The sequence below is a fragment of the Kogia breviceps genome, chromosome 1, assembly GCF_026419965.1.
Source record: "Kogia breviceps isolate mKogBre1 chromosome 1, mKogBre1 haplotype 1, whole genome shotgun sequence".
Classification (NCBI taxonomy): Eukaryota; Metazoa; Chordata; class Mammalia; order Artiodactyla; family Physeteridae; genus Kogia; species Kogia breviceps.
The window spans coordinates 42,962,135-42,981,026 of NC_081310.1; the positions used below are offsets into that span (position 1 = coordinate 42,962,135).

Here is an 18,892-nt window from a genome sequence, read left to right on the forward strand (position 1 = left end):
CCACATGTTATTTTGTAAGGGTGATCAGAATTCAAGTCATTTGGGAGAAAAGACATTTGCCTTGAATTACAGGGGAGAAGCCCATCGATATAGAACACAAAGTTATAATTCATCAGGGAACTCTTCTTTGACTCACTCCCCTACTCTTGTTGGGTCCTTGTATTAAATATGTATTTTCAAACCAGCATATGCTTCCTTTGCAGGACTTGATGCAATTTGGCATACATTGTTTTTGGAATTATTTTTTGATGACTCTCTTTCATTAGACTTTGAGCTCCCCAAGGTCAGGGATCATGTCTGTCGACAGTCTGCTCTCTCCATTGCACTCGGCACAGTGCTCAGAACACGAAGGTGGGCGCAACGACTGTTGAAGGAGTGAGTTATGAATGTCAAAGACCAGGCTGCTCAGACGGACGTGGGGATGGCATTTATGTAAACAGGTCCTATGCGCAGCTCGTCTTTACTCTTGCTCGATCATAAGCGCTCTGCCACCCAGTAACAGAAGTGAATTTATGGAGACTAGCTTTCTAAACTTGGCTCAAAAGGTGAAAAAATGAACACCTGACATGAAATTAATTTACAAATCAGTTTATTTACACATTTTATCTTTTCTTAAAGTACATTTCAGTTAACAAATCTATTTACACAGGTGTACATGGGAACTCATCCCAGTTATTTTACAGATCATACTTACAAACCACACCCTAAGTCTTCTGTGCAAAGTTGCACTGGATGTGACTATTGACTGAAAAAGGCCTGATGACCAGGCTATTTACACATACACAGTAAACGGGTTTGTTTTTCATGTCTGCACAATACAGTACACACAGGGAGGCGGGGCCTCCCAGGGAATGCTTTGCAATGTGTTTACCGAGAAGGCTTTGCAAAGTTCAGAAGGAAAAGCTATTAAATATAGGTTAATTAAAATGACAGTACCTCCTTTACATCAGTTTACATTTTTTCTTCACATTTTTATAATACAAAGATAGTTTATTGAATTGCTGCACAACCAGTTTAAGATGATTTGTAAACATGTAAATTTCTACAATTTGCATTAAACATCATTGTAGTTTCTATCATTTGCTCTTTGAATTAATGTTTTACTCACTAGTATTCTTAAGGTAGTAAAAGAAGATGTAAGTTTGAACTTCTTGCAGAAAAGTTATGAGTCTCTAACGCTGTGCGAGTACACACTTTATTCAAGTATTGCAAAAAGCTAAGGCCACTTTTTTTCAAGACAAGAAAGTGAACAAAATTGTTTCTATCTATAGGCCACAACACTCTTATGAGCAATGAAATCTCTTCTGAAAGGTAATTTCTCAGAGACCTGTAGTCACAGAAGGAATTTTCCTTTCTTTTACATAAAAGAAAAACAAATTACCTTCCTTATTAACTACTTTTGAGCTCTTCCCACTTTTCCCTAGAGTAAAAATTCCTGTTTAGACCTGAAGAGGGAATCTATACCCTGTACTTATTTAACCCAGAGTGAAGTACCCTGGATAGCACAAATTATTTTGGACTCAGAAATCAATCTGAAGCCTATATGTTGGTTTACTGCTAAATTCTGATAGTGCTATTATTCTAAAAGATAGTACTGCTGATGCAAAGATCTTTTTCTTAGAGGAATTATGAAGAAAGAGTGAAAGAGGATGGGAATGTGGGGAGAAGGAACAAAGATTACAAAGAGGGAATATTTAGATTCTTGGTTAAGAGGCAGAGCTTGATTAAAAAGATCCCAATATGGAACGAGTGGCTGGGTATCCATGTTTATCATTCCTAATGCTAACAATTAACCCCTTTTCAATTATACCCAAATAGTTAAAGCAATATGAAATCTGCTAATTATAGATTCCTTTGTTTTCTGCTACCAAACTATGGATAATCATTTCTAGCAAAGAGTAAGACTGATCCATTCCTGCCTCTTTTATCTGGAACCCAGGATTCTCAAGATAGTAAGGACAGCTGGAGTATGTTAGGACTGCTACTGCCACATTCTTGGCAGCATTCTTACCAGGGAACTTTAAGTCCAGGTTGCTGATTCCATGGACTTATATCATTTTTTTCCTTTTTTGGAATCACAATGTCATAAAGATAAACATTATTAAAAATTTATTTAGGTCCAAATAATGAGTATGTAGAAAAACAACCTATATTCCTATTATATTATTTTCATATTCATTTATAAAAAATTTACAGCAGCTGTAAAGTTTCAGTATCACAAGGACTATGTAATCCTACAAACAGCCAAAGGATGTAGACAAGATGTTTTTCCATCTTCCAAATAACACAAACTGAAAAGAAAAGGCTTCACTTTTCCTTGGCCACATGAAAATAAGATCTCCACACTACTGGTTAATAACCCCAAGAAACCCTAGCTTCTCTTAGTCAATTTGCTCATTATGGCTACAAGACTAGAGCTCAACATCAAAAGCCTAGAAGAAATGCTGGCAACATCAATCTGAGCATTTCCCGAGACCCAATCACAACATTTCAGTGCTTTCTTATTTGTCAAGAGCTATCATACCAGTCATTGTGCAAAATGCAAGTATTCCAATGATTATTTCAGTAAGTTTCTCATAATGACAAGATGGAACCGAAGAGGAATGGAAGTGTGCATAGTGAAACACTGGAGACGCAAAGGCAAGTTTGAAGGAAAGAGGCAGAAATGAATGAACATGCACACTTAAAGATTATACCATCTTTGGGGTTTTCCTAACATATTTTGAAGTTATAACATTCCAGGATATTTTTAAGTATGAATCCAGTGGATGTCTTATATCATGCTTCTCATCAGGACCTTCAATATTAAGGCATTTACATTCACGCCTAAGATTATCCACATTCTTCTAGATTACTTGAAGAAGGATAGGACTGATTCAGAGAAACCAGTCAAGAAGGCAGGGTACTGAGGTCCCAGGAGAGCATCACACATGCTCTAGTGTAGCAGCTGGAGTCTATATATTTTTTTCAGATACAGGTAATAGTTGTGAGAAGCAATGCTGCAAGAGAGGCAGAATTGAATTTTACAGTGTCTTTAAATCATTTCACCCCATTCCTGCTACTGCAGGGGATCTTAGAAAAGCTCATCTTCTTTTTACTGAATTAATCTGCCTTCTTCAATATGTGTATGGGTTTGTTAAAACCGTAAGTTTCCTGTGCAAAGACTATGAACCATAGAAGCTTCAAGACAGAAGTTTAACTATTACAAGAAGAATCTTTCACTTCTGAATAGGGACATACATTTTCAACTTAATAATTTATCTTAAAATAAATTAAAAAAATGTTCTATAGCGTAAAACAAGCACACAAACAATAGACAATATCTTTTTGTCTTTGGTGCACACACTCATTTCCTAAATCATTCAAGTAACAGCGTCTCTGACTTCTTGGGGAGATATGGGAGCTTAAAGTTTGAAGGCCAAAATGAATTATTTCCACTTCTGCCATGCCTCGATGCCTGAGATGGTCCTGAGGATCTGTGATTCTGGGAGCAGCTGGCAGAGGTTCAGAAGAAGTAAGAAAAGTGCAGGGGTAGACAAGGGGTGGAAGAACCAGCCCTGCACCAGTCCTGTGAGCCCAGTCTTCAGTGGGGGCACTTCTTTGTTTTCATGCTCACAGAGAAAAAACTAAAAATAATGCAAAAGTTTAAAATTCTTTAGATGGTGCTCAGGAAGCAAGGCTACCACTGATTTCTGTTAACTTGACAGTCCACTTGGTGCTGCTCAATTGCAATAATGGAAGAAAATGGTCTTCAAAACAAAATGAAATGAACTCCACAATGGGAAATAGGCACACATTACTAAACTTGCCTATCTGAAAGTAATCCAGGGTTTAATACTGTTTAGAGACTATAATGTCCATTTATGACTTTCATGGTATAAACCAGGATTACATTTCAAAAATGGTATGATGTACATCTATATACCTCTCTTGTTTGACTTCAGACTCAAGGAAGTGATACCCTAGTCTAAACTAAGAGGTAAGTCTGGTGTTTTCAGCCCTCATCTGAGACCCAGTAGGGATACTAACAAGAGGTGTAGGATTATATTGTGTGTCAACATCAGACCCTGCCCACCGAAAACAACCAATTATTCCAGTGGACAGTCTCTAAAGGCAAAGGCTGTAATACCAGATATACCTCATTGTCCCATGAACTCCAAACCAGTAGTCTTTAAGAACAGGTACAAGGTCCAGAAGCACTCTTGCTATGATGGACATGGGGTGTATATCAGGAGGCAGAAAGGCCCAGGACTCATATTAGCACTCAGTGTTCGATTTATTTGCAAGATGTCACACAAGTAGCATTCTCCCCTGTTTTTCACTGATCTGATTCAGAACATCAATAGTATCTCTGATCAAGGTCTCAAAGATCCCATCAGCTAGTTGCATCTTCACACACAACTCATCCTCATCATAGTTCACCCACTGTGCCTCCTCCTCGTGGAGCTCCTGTACCTAGAATTTAGAAAACAGAAAGGTTAGAAAATCACTGTCACACAAAAGCTAGGAATTAATGATATTCACTAACTTTGCAACCCCATGCATCAGACTACAACCCAAGGAAATAAGTCAGAGAAAAAAAGGTAATTTATATGATGATATCAATAGCCCTTTTAAAGCTGCAAAAAGTTTGAAAAAACTCAACTGTCGAATAAAAACTGGCTTCAAATCTGTCAACCTTGACAATATTCCAGTATTTTATAGATATTAAGGATTACAAGTATGGTGTCTCTGTCAACGTAGGAGAATACGTAGAAGAATGCAAAATTTCAGATATATATGGATTTACAATTATAAAATGCATATATCCAAAGACAATATTAGATATGATTCTGGAGTATGTAAATAAATGAGTAAAATTTCATATTCACTGGAGTTTTTTTTTTTTTTTTGCCACGCTGCATGGCTTGTGGGATCTTAGTTCCCTGGCCAGGGACTGAACCCAGGCCCCAGCAGTGAAAGCGCCAAGTCCTAACCACTGGACTTCGAGGGAATTCCCTCCCCCCCATTTTTTTTGGGTATTGGAGTATTCTTTAAATGTACTACTGTTTAAGTTTATTTTAAAAGTCACTGTTATATTATTATTTTATATAAAATGCTTTTTGCATTTTCAGATTTGGGGGTTCCTAAGGTAAACCAAAGGAATCAAATTAGAATGAACTGCCCAAGATGTTTTGCTTGTTTACAAGAAATTTTTAAAAACTGCTTATAAGAGAAACATGTTAGACTTATTATATGTAATGATATTGTGAGTGAGATGGAGGCTAGGTGGAGAAAGTAGATTGTAAACCCTGCTTTAGTCACAAATTCAGCAAAGTTAATTGCGGTGTTGAGGGTCTCTAACCAAAAGTCTAACTTGGCAAAAAGCCATGTGACAACAAGCTCCTAACTTGCACTTATCACAATTTCCTCTAGAAAAAGGCAGCGGAAGTGAAGAGGGGAGCCTGTGCTCTGATTCCTGGCATGAGGAAATGAGAAGACTCTTGGATGAGAGGCCACACCATTTTGGAGTGTGGGAGAGCAGAGCTGCCAGACATAAACCCTTGGTTGGGGTTGACAGGTATGTGGCAAGGCGGCTGCCGCATTCTTTCTCCTTGGTGAGGCTGCTTGAAGCCTATGTAAAATATCCCTTTCTTTGTTCCCTAACACATGCTCCCTGGACAGAAATGCCACCAAAAAGGGTGATACGGTCAAATAAGTTTTAGAAATCTCCCTCTGGGAGTTTCACAATGTATATCAGTCTATTCTAAACAGAAGTCCACCAGTAGAGGAACTTGATTAATTCAGAGCTTCCTGTATGTATCTGGTCAAAGAATCAAATTGTGTGGCTATATAAGAAATATTATTAAGATACAAAGGAACTGGTGTTCTTCTCTTATGAAGGATGCTATAAGCAACAGCCTAATGCAACACTTCTCAACCTGGTGCTGAGGGAGAATCAGGTTCTGGAAAAGCTAATAAGTGTGTCCCCTATAAAAGATCACTTATCTCCCACGAATTTGTTTATCTGTTCAAACAAAGTTGCACAACTTTCCTTTTTCTAAGTTCTCTCAGCCTTTATTATTAAATTTGTTCCTTGAACAATTTCCTATGCGATAATAAAATTTAGGAAACACTGTCCTAATGTAATCATTTTTGCCCTTACAGCAGGAACATATGCTCAGGACATTATCCATTATATCTCTCAGTGAAGCCGTGGTGAGTCCCCACAGTGCCTCGTCAGTATAGCAAAAGCTTTGCTCCTCTGTAAGAACAGGAATTATTTCCCTCCCAGCCAGTAAGAACATCATGTTTTCCTTTTTTCTTTGGCCATCAGAAAGCACAAAGCCCAGTTTGCAACCTCAACTGTGGCAACTGACAGATCTCACAACGTGCAAATATGCCTCCATTTTCTTCTGGTTTTGGGAATCTATTCTATTCAACTACACATTTCCCTTGCTGCTGCTCCTTAATATGTATGCGTGTATGTACGTAAACTAATATGTATTACATATAAATAATTAAATTAAAAAGTCAGTCTAACTTTTTTTTTGGACAGGGTATTAGGCTGGTAGAAAAAAGTGGTAAATAGAATGTGGCCAGATTTCAGCAAGCATATGTCCTTTCACCATATCCCTGTGAACAAGATGGTGAAATAGAGACAGGTTAGGTGGATGTGTACTTTTTTGGACTGAAGGACAAGACAACTATCAACCTGGAAGGAAGTTTCTGCCTGGAAGACTCAAGAGCTTTTTCCTCTGTGCTCCCAATCCATCTTGTTCATATTCCATTGTAGTAATTATCCTACAGAATTTTGTATTCTGTTCTCCTGCTAGGCTGTGGGATTTCTTTTTATTTATAATTTCCCAGTGGCCAGGACAGTGCAAATAGAAGGTGTTAAATAAATATTGGGCATATCATTTTTTAGTGAGTGTTTTATGGCTATCTTTGGCTCTGTTGAGTTCATCATTTTTAGCAATGACCTAGATGAAGGCAGGTACCTCAATTTTAGAGTTGACGTGAAAGTTGGGAAACACAATAGCTATGTTAAAAGAAAGAACCTAAAAATGTGTTGATAAGCTTGGAAGGATGGGCCAAATTCAACAAAATGAAGGAATAAAATAATGTCCTGTACTTGGATCAAAAAAATAACTACAGGGCTTTCCTGGTGGCGCAGTGGTTGAAAGTCCGCCTGCTGATGCAGGGGACACAGGTTCGTGCCCCAGTCTGGTAAGATCCCACATGCCGCGGAGTGGCTAGGCCCATGAGCCATGGCCGCTGAGCCTGTGTGTCTGGAGCCTGTGCTCCGCAACAGGAGAGGCCACAACAGTGAGAGGCCCGCGTACCGCAAAAAAAAAAACAAAACTACAAAAGCACAGGCTGAGATTTGGGTCTTAGAATTTTTCTAAGCTTTTGTGAGTCCCATGAGAATGGTATAGCTAAAAATAAAACTAATGTGATTATAAACTGCATTCATCAAATGACAGTATCTAGAAAAAAGAAGGTTATGTGATTGTACTAATTAAGCAATAACACAAAATATTACAGGCATACCTTGGAGATATTGTGGGTTCACTTCCAGACCACTGCAATAAAGCGAGTATCGCAATAAAGCAGTCACACAAATTTTTTGGTTTCTCAGTGCATGTGAAAGTTATGTTTACACAATACTGTAGCCTATTAAGTGTGCAACGGCATTATGTGTAAAAATCAATGTACATACCTTAATTAAAAAATACTTTATTGTTAAAAAAATTTAACCATTATCTGACAATGCAGGATTGCTACAAACCTTCAATTTGTTAAAACAAACAAAACAAAAAAACAAAAAAACCCTGCAGTACCTAGGAAGCACAATAAAGCAAAGTGCAATAAAATGAGGTATGCCTGTATATGGTCAATTCTGAGCAGTGTATTTAAGGAGGGACACTGACAAAGAGCTAAAGCTGATGAGGTTGAAAGGGGCTCAAAAAACTGCTATCAGACAACAGGAGAGAATATCAATGTTTAATAGGGAGAAAAAGACTGATGAAACATTACAGCCGCTTCAAAGGCATGCAGGAAGAATTTAAATTGTTATGTAAAGCCTTAAAGCTGTAAAAGCAAATTATAATTCATTACGTGAAAACCAATTTAGGCTTAATATGAGAAAGAAATTATCAACAGTAAGTAAAAACTCAGGAGCTGTTGAGTACCTTATCAGATCTTAATCTGTAAAGGAGATTCAATCATTAGTTAGGTAGTTTCACTACAGGATTTGTCATTTTAAGTGCAATTCTACCTAGAGTAGGGAGATTTCCCAAGGCTACTGCATATAAAGGATATACAAAAGTTGGTCTAATTACTTTTATTCATTCCACATCATATATACTTTGAGAACACAATGCTAAAAACAGCCCATATTCTTAGCCAACTTAAGATGTAAATTAATCAATATCTTTGTGAAGTGGTAAGGGGATAGTAAAGGAGAACTAGAAAAGAAAATTTCTCTTCTTTTTTGGCCAACAGAGGCCTTTAACATCTAAGAAATACATTCTTTGTATTTTACTCACCTCAAATAATGCCTAAAGACACATAGACTGATTAGGGACTTTCCTAGTCCAAGCAACAACAGCTAAATTATACATTTCTTAATCTGGAAAAAGCAACTGTTTATTATGAAATATTAAATATAATAGGTTATCATGTTAGAATTGTTTTAGAAGGGCAATTGATATTCAGTTTGAGGCCAACCCCTCCACTTGCATGGATTCCATCTGTGTCTACTCAGGAACACTGGTCCAGCAGTTCTCCTTTCTTCTCTGCATCATCACAATTTTTTCCTATCAGCATATCTCTTTCAAGCTAAAAGAGCCCTTCTCTTGTTACCATTTCCCTCCATTTTTCTCTTCACAAAAAAACTCGTTTGAAGTGTCCAATTTTGCTCTCCTTAATTTGTCTTTCATTCTCTCTTGAAACCTACTCAAATCAAGCTTTTACCTTATCCATGCCACAAAAACTACCTGTATTGATGTTAAGATCAACAAAGACCTCCACATTGCTAAATCCAATGATAAATTCTCAGTTGTTATCTTACTTGACCAATAAGCAGCACTTGACACAGGTGATTCATTCCTCCTCCTTGAAACACTTTCACCTGGCTTCCAGGACCTCACACTCTCCTGGTTCTAACACATTGGCTGCTCCTTAGTCTCTGTTGGCTCCTCCTCACCTTCTTAACTCTTGAAACATTGGAATTTGTCAAGAAGCAGTCCTTGGACCTCCTCTCTATTGGTCTACTCTCTTTCTTGGCTTTGACTACCATCTATATGTTCACCACTCCCGAATTCACATCTCCAGCCTACCTCTCTTGCCTGAGCTTCAGGCTCATATATCTAATAGCCTACTCAGTATCTCCATTTGGATGTTTATTACACATTTCAAATTTAATACATTCAAAACAGAACTCCTGATGTTCCTTCCAAACCTGCTTCTCTCAGTCTTCCTCAAATCAGCAAAAGGCAATTCCCTTCCTCAGCAACTCACACCAACCCAATGGAGTTATCCTTAATACCTCTCTTTCTCTTATATTCCACATTCGATTTATCAGCAGTTCTGTTGTTCTATTTTGAAAACTGTTCTCGCCATCTCCAATACCACCAAACTGGTCTTAGCCATTATTATCACTTGCCTGGATTATGACAATATATTCCTGGCCTCCTTACTCCCACCTTTGCTTCAGTCTATCCTCAACACAGCAGCCAGAGGGGCCCTGTTAAAATGTAAGTCAAATCACCCCAGTATTCCCTTATTTCCTCTTTGTATTTATTTTTCTTGCTTATCTGTCTCCTTAACTAGAGCAAAAGCTCCTTGAGTTTTGTCTGTTTTGTTACATAATTCTACAATGGACTGCTATATTTCCACAAAAAATAAAATGGAATATATTTATTAAAAAATGATATAAAATAAAGGAACATTTAAAAACAAGGAAAAAAACCCACATTTAATTATGCAAAAACAATCAGAATCCAAGAGACTATGATCCCAAATGTTTAAAAAAAAATTCTCAGTATAAAAAGAAACTCTAAGTGTATATATCAAAATAGTTAAGCGTTATCTAGGTGATAAGGTTGTCATGATTATTTTCTTTTGACTAATCAGTATTTTAAATTTTCTAAAATGAGCATGATTATTTTATAATAAATATGATTTTTTAAATGTATTTGAAATTTCTATTTTTGAGACCCTTTTCTTTTGTACTAGTGGAAAAATTTTTGTTTTATGTGTCATGAAAATTGTTGTTTTAAATCTCAATCCCTCTAAAATGTACAAGCATTAGAATATCCAAATGCCAGAGGTGGCTAAATCTAATAGTAGGAAGGGTGACCAGTTTATTTAGCATTTCTTGTTAATAATTAACTCAAGTTGCTAACAGTATCATTTCACTAAACATTAAGAAGAATGAACTCATGAAAAAAGTTACACAGGCCCAGGAATTTCAACTCACTCTCCAGCCACACTGACATTTCAGTTCCATGCTCCTTCCCATATCAGGTCTTTGCATGTGTAGTCTCCTCTCCCTAAATTGCTCTCCTCTCTATCACGGAACTCAGTTAATGCTTATTCATCTTTAAGATCTCAGCTCACCTGTCACTTCCTCACTTTCCTGACCATCCTCATCAGATCAGTTTCCTCCATATGCTTTTACAACAGCTCCCTATACTTCTATTTTTATCATTTAATTTATAATTATACACTTGTATAAATTATATATTAATGGCTAACTTCTGCCAGCAAACTGTAAATCCATGAAGGCAGGTCTATGTCTATTTTGCTTACTATTGTAACATCAGTCCTTAATTAGCACCATTCTTGACTAAATGCATGCACAGAGATGATTTATAGGGAATATGATCAATTCAACTGATAGTAGGGTAAATGAATGTCTCTTGATGTGCTTTTTTCTTTAATTCTTTAAAAGGTGGAAGAAGTAACATCTTGGTAGTTAATAATAACTCAAACTCTAAGCTATTGTAGAAATATGAGAGCAAGTTCACCTTGACAGGCCATGATCTATGAAGAACTAATTGGTTAAAGTCCTGGCTCTTATTTGCTGGGCAAGTCACTTAATATCTTTGAATCTAAACTTCCTCATTTGTAAAACAGAGTAACATTAGTCCATCCTACCTCATACAACTACTCTGAGGATCAAATAAGACATGAGAAAGAATGTTTAACAAATGTTTATCTAGTAAAGTTATTACTGAGTAAATGAAGCACTAGAAAGGTACACATACTTGGGGAAAACTGATAAATTTAAGCGTTACATTTTTTTTCATGATATGAATATAAATATAGACAAGATATAAAGTCCAGAGAGAAAATATCTGGAAATAAACCTGAATCCATTAACATCTGAGTTTCCTAAGGTCTGCTATGACTTAACATCTTAACATTCTTTTAGGAAAGAAAGAATAAAAGACCTTTTTTCCCCCTTCCTTTTTTCTTTTTTTTGGTGTTGTTTGATAGGCATTTTTCTAATGCTAGAAAATATATTGCAAAATGGAATAAATCCTATTCAGCTAAAGTTCTGGATAATAATAATGATGAAATAACAGCTAATATTTATTGAGTTATGTGCAGGGCACTGTTCTATACACATATAAATACTCATTTAATTCTCTTAATAATTTTACCAGGTAGGTACTATTATATCATCTTCATTTTGCAGATAGGAAAATGCGGCACAAAGAGGTTAATCTGTCCAAGATTACACACCAAGTAAAGTGCCAGAACAGGGATTTAAACTCAGGTAGTCTGGCCCTAGTCTACACTGGTCTCTTCAATTCAGAACCTTAAGTTTGCTTCCACTCAACTTTTTATTTCTCAAGTTCTCCACACCCACAAAAATACTGTTAAGTTAAATATTCATCTACTGAATTCAAAAGAAAGCAATTTCCAAAACTGAGGGGCAGAAAGAAATGCAGCAAACGAGGGCATTAAGAATTTACTGTCATAGACTTAAGATCAATTATATTCCCTTTCTTTTAAAAACTAACTACATTCTGATTTTGGAAAAGATGGTCAAAATAAAAATAGTTCAGTTATATACACTGACCAGGATATGATCCACTCGGTCTCTTTTCTTTCTTCCAAATTTCATCATTTTCTGCCAATCTGTTTTGTGGTTTGGCTCCTTTTTAAGACTGAACAGCTTAAGTACTTCGGTTGCTATGAAGTTCTGTGAAAATAAGTGAAATGAATGAAACACAAACAACAAAGTTCTTGAGATTTAGTGCTTATAATGCAGTAAACAGATTTTTGTTAAGAATACAGTATTTATAAAAAAATCATACAAACTTCTTCCACTTACAATTCCACTTAGCAATTTGAAAAGCATTCCCAAATGCTCAGACTTTATTCACTTAAAGAATTTTTGTTTCTACACAACATAAAAAAAAAAAAGTAAAACCCATTGATGAATCTGCAAAGAAAAATCACTTTAGAATCCCCTCTACCTAAGAACCACCATTAGCTAACTTCAAGCTGGCAAAACTACAAAAGAAAGTATAAAATAAATCTCTGAACCTGAAACATGAGCAAAGTACAAGGCTTTGGCTGGGATAGCTTATTTTGAAGCACCAAGATTCGAATATGTTATATTTAAAAATTACTAATCAACACTTCAGTATGAGAAGCATGGTAATTTCACTGCTAACAATATTTGAACTATCACCCTTAAAAAAACTTTACAAAATGCTATAGCAATATTAAAAGTGGAAGGCAGCATCATTGTGTTATAATGATGTATGCATTCTGAATGAATGCTGGTATATATTATGTACCTTGTCTTATTTCAATGTATTTGTTCTTTGTTATTAACAAAATAATGGGTTATTACTTTTTATGGTTCTTCTATTTAAAAAAATGTCTTAATAGGGGAAAGAACACATTTATGAATTAGAATCATTTAAGATTCTCAAACTACCAGTGTCCTCCAAACCACACCACTCCCCACCTACACACACTCTCTCTCTCTCTCTCTCTCTCTCTCTCTCAAGGATCTATCAACTGCTGAGGGCTGAAAGGAATGAAGTGCACCAGTGTTTTGAAAAAGCTCCTCAGGTGGTTCTGATGCTCCATTCCTCAAAGTTGAAAATCATTTTAAAAGTTGTTTTTAAAAAATCTATCAAGTCAATCTTTGAAAACTTTTTTTTTTCTGCTTATTTTAATCTAAGCAAGGGTCAGCAAACTTTTTCTGTGAAGGACCAGACTGTAAATATTTCAGGCTTTGTGGGCCATATGGTCTCTATTGCAACTACTCAACTCTGTTGGTGTAGCAGGAAAGCAGCCATGGACAATATATAAGTAACTAGGTGTGGCTATGGTCCAATACAACTTTATTTTCAAAAACATGTGGTGGGCTGGATTTGGCCTGTGGGCTCTAGTTTGCCTACCCTTGATATAAGCATACATTATATCTCATAAATGTCTGCTGGTATTCTGTCAGTACAAAATATTTCTAAAAGCTTTCTATAGTTAATACTGTATTATGTATTTCAAAGTTGCTAACAGAGGAGATCTTAAAAGTTACCACCACAAGAAAAAAAACAACTGTAACTATCGTATGTCTGGTGATGGATGTTAACCAGACTTACTGTGGTGCTCTTTTCACAATATATACAAAGATCGAATCCTGAAACTAATATGTTATGTGTTAATTATATCTCAAGAAAAAAAAAAGACTAAATTGCTTAGACAATGCCTCCCCTCACGTTATATACCAGAATAATGTATATGTTCCTTTAATGTATTTTGATAGTCCACATACACTACTGGATGATGTAAGAAAATACATCGGTAAGATAAGTAATTGGAGGTATACTCTCTGGGGGAAAAAAAAGCTTCCTATGATCAAATAAGTTTGAGAATCATAACTCTAGAGTCTTGCTACTCAAAATAATCCTAGGATCAGCAACATCAGCATCACTTGGAAGCTTGTTAGAAATGCAGAATTTCCAGTCCTAATCCAGATCTACTCAGTAAGGAATCTGCATTTTACCAAAATCCCCAGATGACTCAGATGCACATTAAAGTCTGAGAGGCACTGCAATCAAAATATAACCTTTGCTATATTTTTCTTTTCTTTTCTTTTTTTTTTTTTTTTGGTATGCGGGCCTCTCACTGCTGTGGCCTCTCCCGTTGCGGAGCACAGGCTCCGGATGCGCAGGCTCAGCGGCCACGGCTCACGGGTCCAGCTGCTCCGCAGTATGTGGGATCCTCCCAGATCGGGACATGAACCCGCGTCCCCTGCATCGGCAGGCGGACTCTCAACCACTGCACCACCAGGGAAGCCCCTTTGCTATATTTTAAAATAGCTGAACAGGCAGAGAGATTTCCACCAATGTGATTTAGAAGTTGGTTAGTTGAGAGTCCTTGTAGCTTCAGGGCACTTAAATCTTTTCAGGGGCTTCTTAGACAACAAGCAATACTTTTTGTATATCACATTACTCTCCCACATATTTCAAAACTACATAACCAATTTGAAACCTCCAAAATCAAAGATGGTAAGTTAACATCTACGTGTCTAGGTGGCATGTTTTATTTTATTTTATTTTATTTTATTTTATTTTTTTTGCGGTATGCGGGCCTCTCACTGTTGTGGCCTCTCCCGTTGCGGAGCACAGGCTCCGGATGCGCAGGCCTAGCGGCCATGGCTCACGGGCTTAGTTGCTCTGCGGCACGTGGGATCTTCCCGGACCGGGGCACGAACCCGTGTCTCCTGCATCGGCAGGCGGATTCTCAACCACTGCGCCACCAGGGAAGCCCGAGGTGGCATGTTTTATATATGACATGTTTTCATGTACTTTTAGAATATTATATCTATCTCTAAGTCATTAAAAACTCACCTAAAACTCATATGAATTGCAATAATTTATCTCCCTGAATATTTGCTGACTTTTTTTCTTAGATATAATTATATATATATATATATATATATATATATATATATATATATATATATATATTTGTTCTGCAAAAAATTGAGGATTTGGGATTCCCTCTCACCCTCATCCCTCTACTGCTCATGGATTGAACGAATCAACAAATATTTATTGAATACCTACTATGGGACAGGCCTTGAGGACAGAATGGTGAATAATACAGAAGATAATAATAATAATACTTGCTTTTATGACATTTACAGATCTGTACAAAAGAACAGCAAATCAAAAAAGGAGATACTCTACAGTTTGCAGTTTACCTTGATTTCATCAAGGTTATGTGGATTTTTCACTCGTCGGAAATAACTAGAGTTGATTCTACATGGCTTCATCCAGACAGGTTGATTCAAGTTGGGATCCTCGGCAAATATTTCCTCAAAAATCTCTTTTGTTAAATCAAAAACCGCCTTGATAGAGAAAAATAAATTAAAATGGCTAAGGATCCAAATTTCAGACAACAGAGAGAAGTTTAAAAATTAGAATTATCCTTCCATGTTACATACCTGTTTGTACACCCTTTTACTAGTGCTTTCTATATCTAGACCTTTACTGGCACAGCCAAGCAGTTTTGTAGGGATACTGATGCTGTGAAGATCATGACCTAATTCTTTCCAATTCCAAAGTTCTTCTGCCGCATTGTGTACAAGAATTTCTACTTCCTCCGCAGTATGTGGGACTGCCAATAACGTATCACATGGCTTTTGTGGAGCTCCCTTAGGTTCTGCCATTAGAGGTACAATTGTTTCTTCTGCCTTATTCTTTTGTATCTTGTGAGAAGAGCTCAAACCAAAGTCTTCATCAAACCAGTCTTGATCATCTCCTAACACACTCAGGAACTCCCGGCTAATCTCAAGTTCAGCAAGTCTCTTAGCAAGCTCTTCCTGCCCACTGGCACCAAATACTGGACTCTCCTACAGAAATGGAACCATTCAGAGCACCATTTAGTAACCGCAGATCACTTAACAAGTTTGGGCTCTTTTTTTAAAAGACAAAGCAGATATATTATTTGTATATTTACTATTTCTCTATAAATAAGCAAAACAAAAACAATATTGTAGCTACTAATGAACAATTTAAGAAAAAACTATCCTATTTCCTGTAATTCTGCTCACATAAGCCTTACAATTGATTTTAATAAAATGTTTATTGATCAGTTTTTCCTTTTTGTATCATCATTATTCTGTTTCCGAAGAACTGTTTGGAAATAAGATATAAAATTCTCACCTTTGGTGATTATCTGGCTCAAGTTACTCAAAATCACTACTGCTGTTCAATTGTCCATGGGAAACCTAAATAAGTTGGTGGTCTGAGTATATGTCATAGTGGATATATTTCAGTTTTACCAGAATCAACATCACAACTGGTAATTTCTGCAAGGCAACTATGACTGAGTAGATATGTGAACAAATAATTTCATAGCCAAAAAAGAACTGGGTTGAGAACCAGTGGAAATCTCCATGGAATAAATTTATTCAGTGAATCTGGAAGGGAATCTAATCTGTGGACAGTACAGGGGTTTTCAACCCAGCATAAACCTGCCAGTGTTTGTGACAACTCAATAGTGACCACTCATGACATAATAGAGGACAATTATACTTCAGACAGAAAAACAGCTACATGGCCTTTACAAACTAGTGAAGTGATCTTTATTTAACAAACAACACATCACCAAAAAACCTATCAGGAGCTACACAATTAAAATGTACTAAAGGCAAGCTTAATTGACATTTTTTCTAGACAAAATACTTACAGGTCTAGGACACATATCTGGTGAGGAAATCTCTTCTTTCTCATCTTCCAATTCAGACCTTAAGAAGCAACCTGGAACACTTGGTGACTGCTCCTCAAGATTCTGGGATAGGCCTGGGGGTGGTACTTTCTTTTGATCATCAACAAGAAGCTCTTGATTGCTAAGCTGGATTTTCTCATTCCTAGCTTTTTTGATTTGCTGTAGTTGATTGACTGTGTCCTTCACAAAGACTTTTAGTAAACTGTCTGTCAGTAAGCTGACTGTTTCTAACTGTTCCTTTGACTTTTTTTCCTCACTTGGTGATGACCTCAGCTGGGCTTCCAATTGGTTCTTTTCTCTTGCTAAAAGGTCCAGAAGTGGGGTAGAAAGCTTTTCTGAAACGTCGGGATATAGGTTCTCTTCCTTTTCGGTAAACTGCTGTTGCCTCCTTAATTCTTCAGAAAAGGTATTATCTAAAGTATCGTCTTCTACAGCAGTGGAAACCTTTTCCGTGGCACCAGAAACAAGGTCTTTGTTTTCCTTTGAAGAAATCAGTGAATCCACTGAATTCTGCTGGTGAATATGGGCTTCAAGTACTCCAGAAATGTCCTGTATATTGTCTGTTTCTATTTTAAGGCTTCTATCAACTGAGGCTTCTGTGTCATGCATACTAGGTTGAGATTCCTTATAAAAACACTTAATTGCATCCTTTTCTCTGTCAAGCTTGGGACCCTCTGTATCTTTTTGTTCTTGATTATAGTATTGATATTGTTCATCTGAATAAGAGTCTTCATCTTCAATTATGTCTACATAGTCATCAAAGTTTTCGGAAATGTGAGATATTTTTTGAGGAGGAGCAAAAATCCCATGCTTCTCTTTGCACACAAAGTATACAATGCCATCATATGTTCCACTGTTATTTCCTTCAGGTTTATCCAACTCCACTCCAGCCCAAAATCCTTTAGCAAAACTAGTCACACCTTTGAATCGAAGAGTTCCTGGCTGAACATTGCCAATCAACACCCTATCACCGATGTGGAAATCAAGTAACTCATCTGCAAGAGAAGCTGAAGCTAAGGAAGGGGATTCAGTAAGTCTCTGTTCATGCTCTACATCACTGCGCTCCTTACTTTTCATAAGCTCAGTGGGGGACTTGAGTTCTAACAGCCTTTCAGAATGGACATTGCTATGAATAGAAAGGCTTTTCTCACTGAGGCACTCACTGATTTCATCATCACTACCAAAGCTAGTGGCTCTACTTCTAGAGATCCTTGTTGCCTGTGACTTTTCTCTGCAAGACTGAGAGTCTTTCCTGAGTGACAACAAAGATGTCACCTCAAAGTCATCTTTGTACAATTCAGCTGAAATGTCTTTCTTGAATGAAGATACTTCAAAATCTTCAGAGTATGATATCTCTTTAGGTGCAAAAAGATGTTCTGACCAAGATGAGTCTCTGCCCTTTATATTCTTTTGTACATGAGTGTCTTTTTCTGATTGGATGTTTGCACTATGACCCATATCTTGATCTGACTGTCTCTCTTTTGTCTCTTTTTTATGAAGATTTTCAATGGCTAATCTAACTAAGTCTTTCTGAACTTTTATAGAATCTAAAGAAAGATCTTTCCTTGAAAGAATTTCAGATGAATCTCCCTGTTCCAGGTTTAGTTTCAGGAAGACATCAGGCTTCCTAGACTGTTTAGAATAGGCATCTTCAATTGCACTCTCCTCCAATTTTGCATATTCTACTTCGTGTATTTCTGATTTTTGACTAGATTCTTCTTCAACCTTGGCATCTGACACATCAAGAATTCTATTAGAGGCAGTTAATTCTTTGAGAAGAGGTAATGAAGGGACATTTTCTAGAGAATCTCCAGATTCTGCTCTGGTTCTCCTTGATGATCTGAGAATTGGAGAAGAAGTCTGAAAGTGCTCTTCTGTTTGACTGTCCAATTCAATCATTCTCTTTGCATATGCAGATAAAGACCTTTCTGACACTGATCTCTCAGAACCTGCCAATGCAGTGTCTTAAAGGGGAAAAAAAGATCACATCAAAATTATCTAATCACAAATTTCAATTTCTGGAACCAAAGTTTAAATAAAGCTAAATATTGGTGAGAAAAAGCTCTGGTCAATAAATAGGACCTGTTTTACAGGTTACTGTATAAGGTAAGTTTTTCCTTTAAGAGAATATACAGTACCA

The 18,892-nt window shown here is 36.7% G+C and overlaps 1 protein-coding gene across 1 annotated transcript in view; it reads right to left on the minus strand.

Annotated features, from left to right (window-relative positions):
- Positions 1–572: 572 nt before the first annotated feature.
- Positions 573–18,892, minus strand: part of CEP350 (centrosomal protein 350) — a 139,255-nt gene continuing 120,935 nt past the window's right edge. Inside the window, exons 36-40 of the mRNA XM_059056093.2 lie at positions 16,714–18,716; positions 15,467–15,874; positions 15,224–15,370; positions 12,077–12,199; positions 573–4,455 (exon numbers count right to left, since the gene is read on the minus strand). Coding sequence (XP_058912076.1) covers positions 4,291–4,455; positions 12,077–12,199; positions 15,224–15,370; positions 15,467–15,874; positions 16,714–18,716 — 2,846 coding nt within the window. The 3' untranslated portion in view covers positions 573–4,290. The remainder of the gene's footprint in view (positions 4,456–12,076; positions 12,200–15,223; positions 15,371–15,466; positions 15,875–16,713; positions 18,717–18,892) is intronic.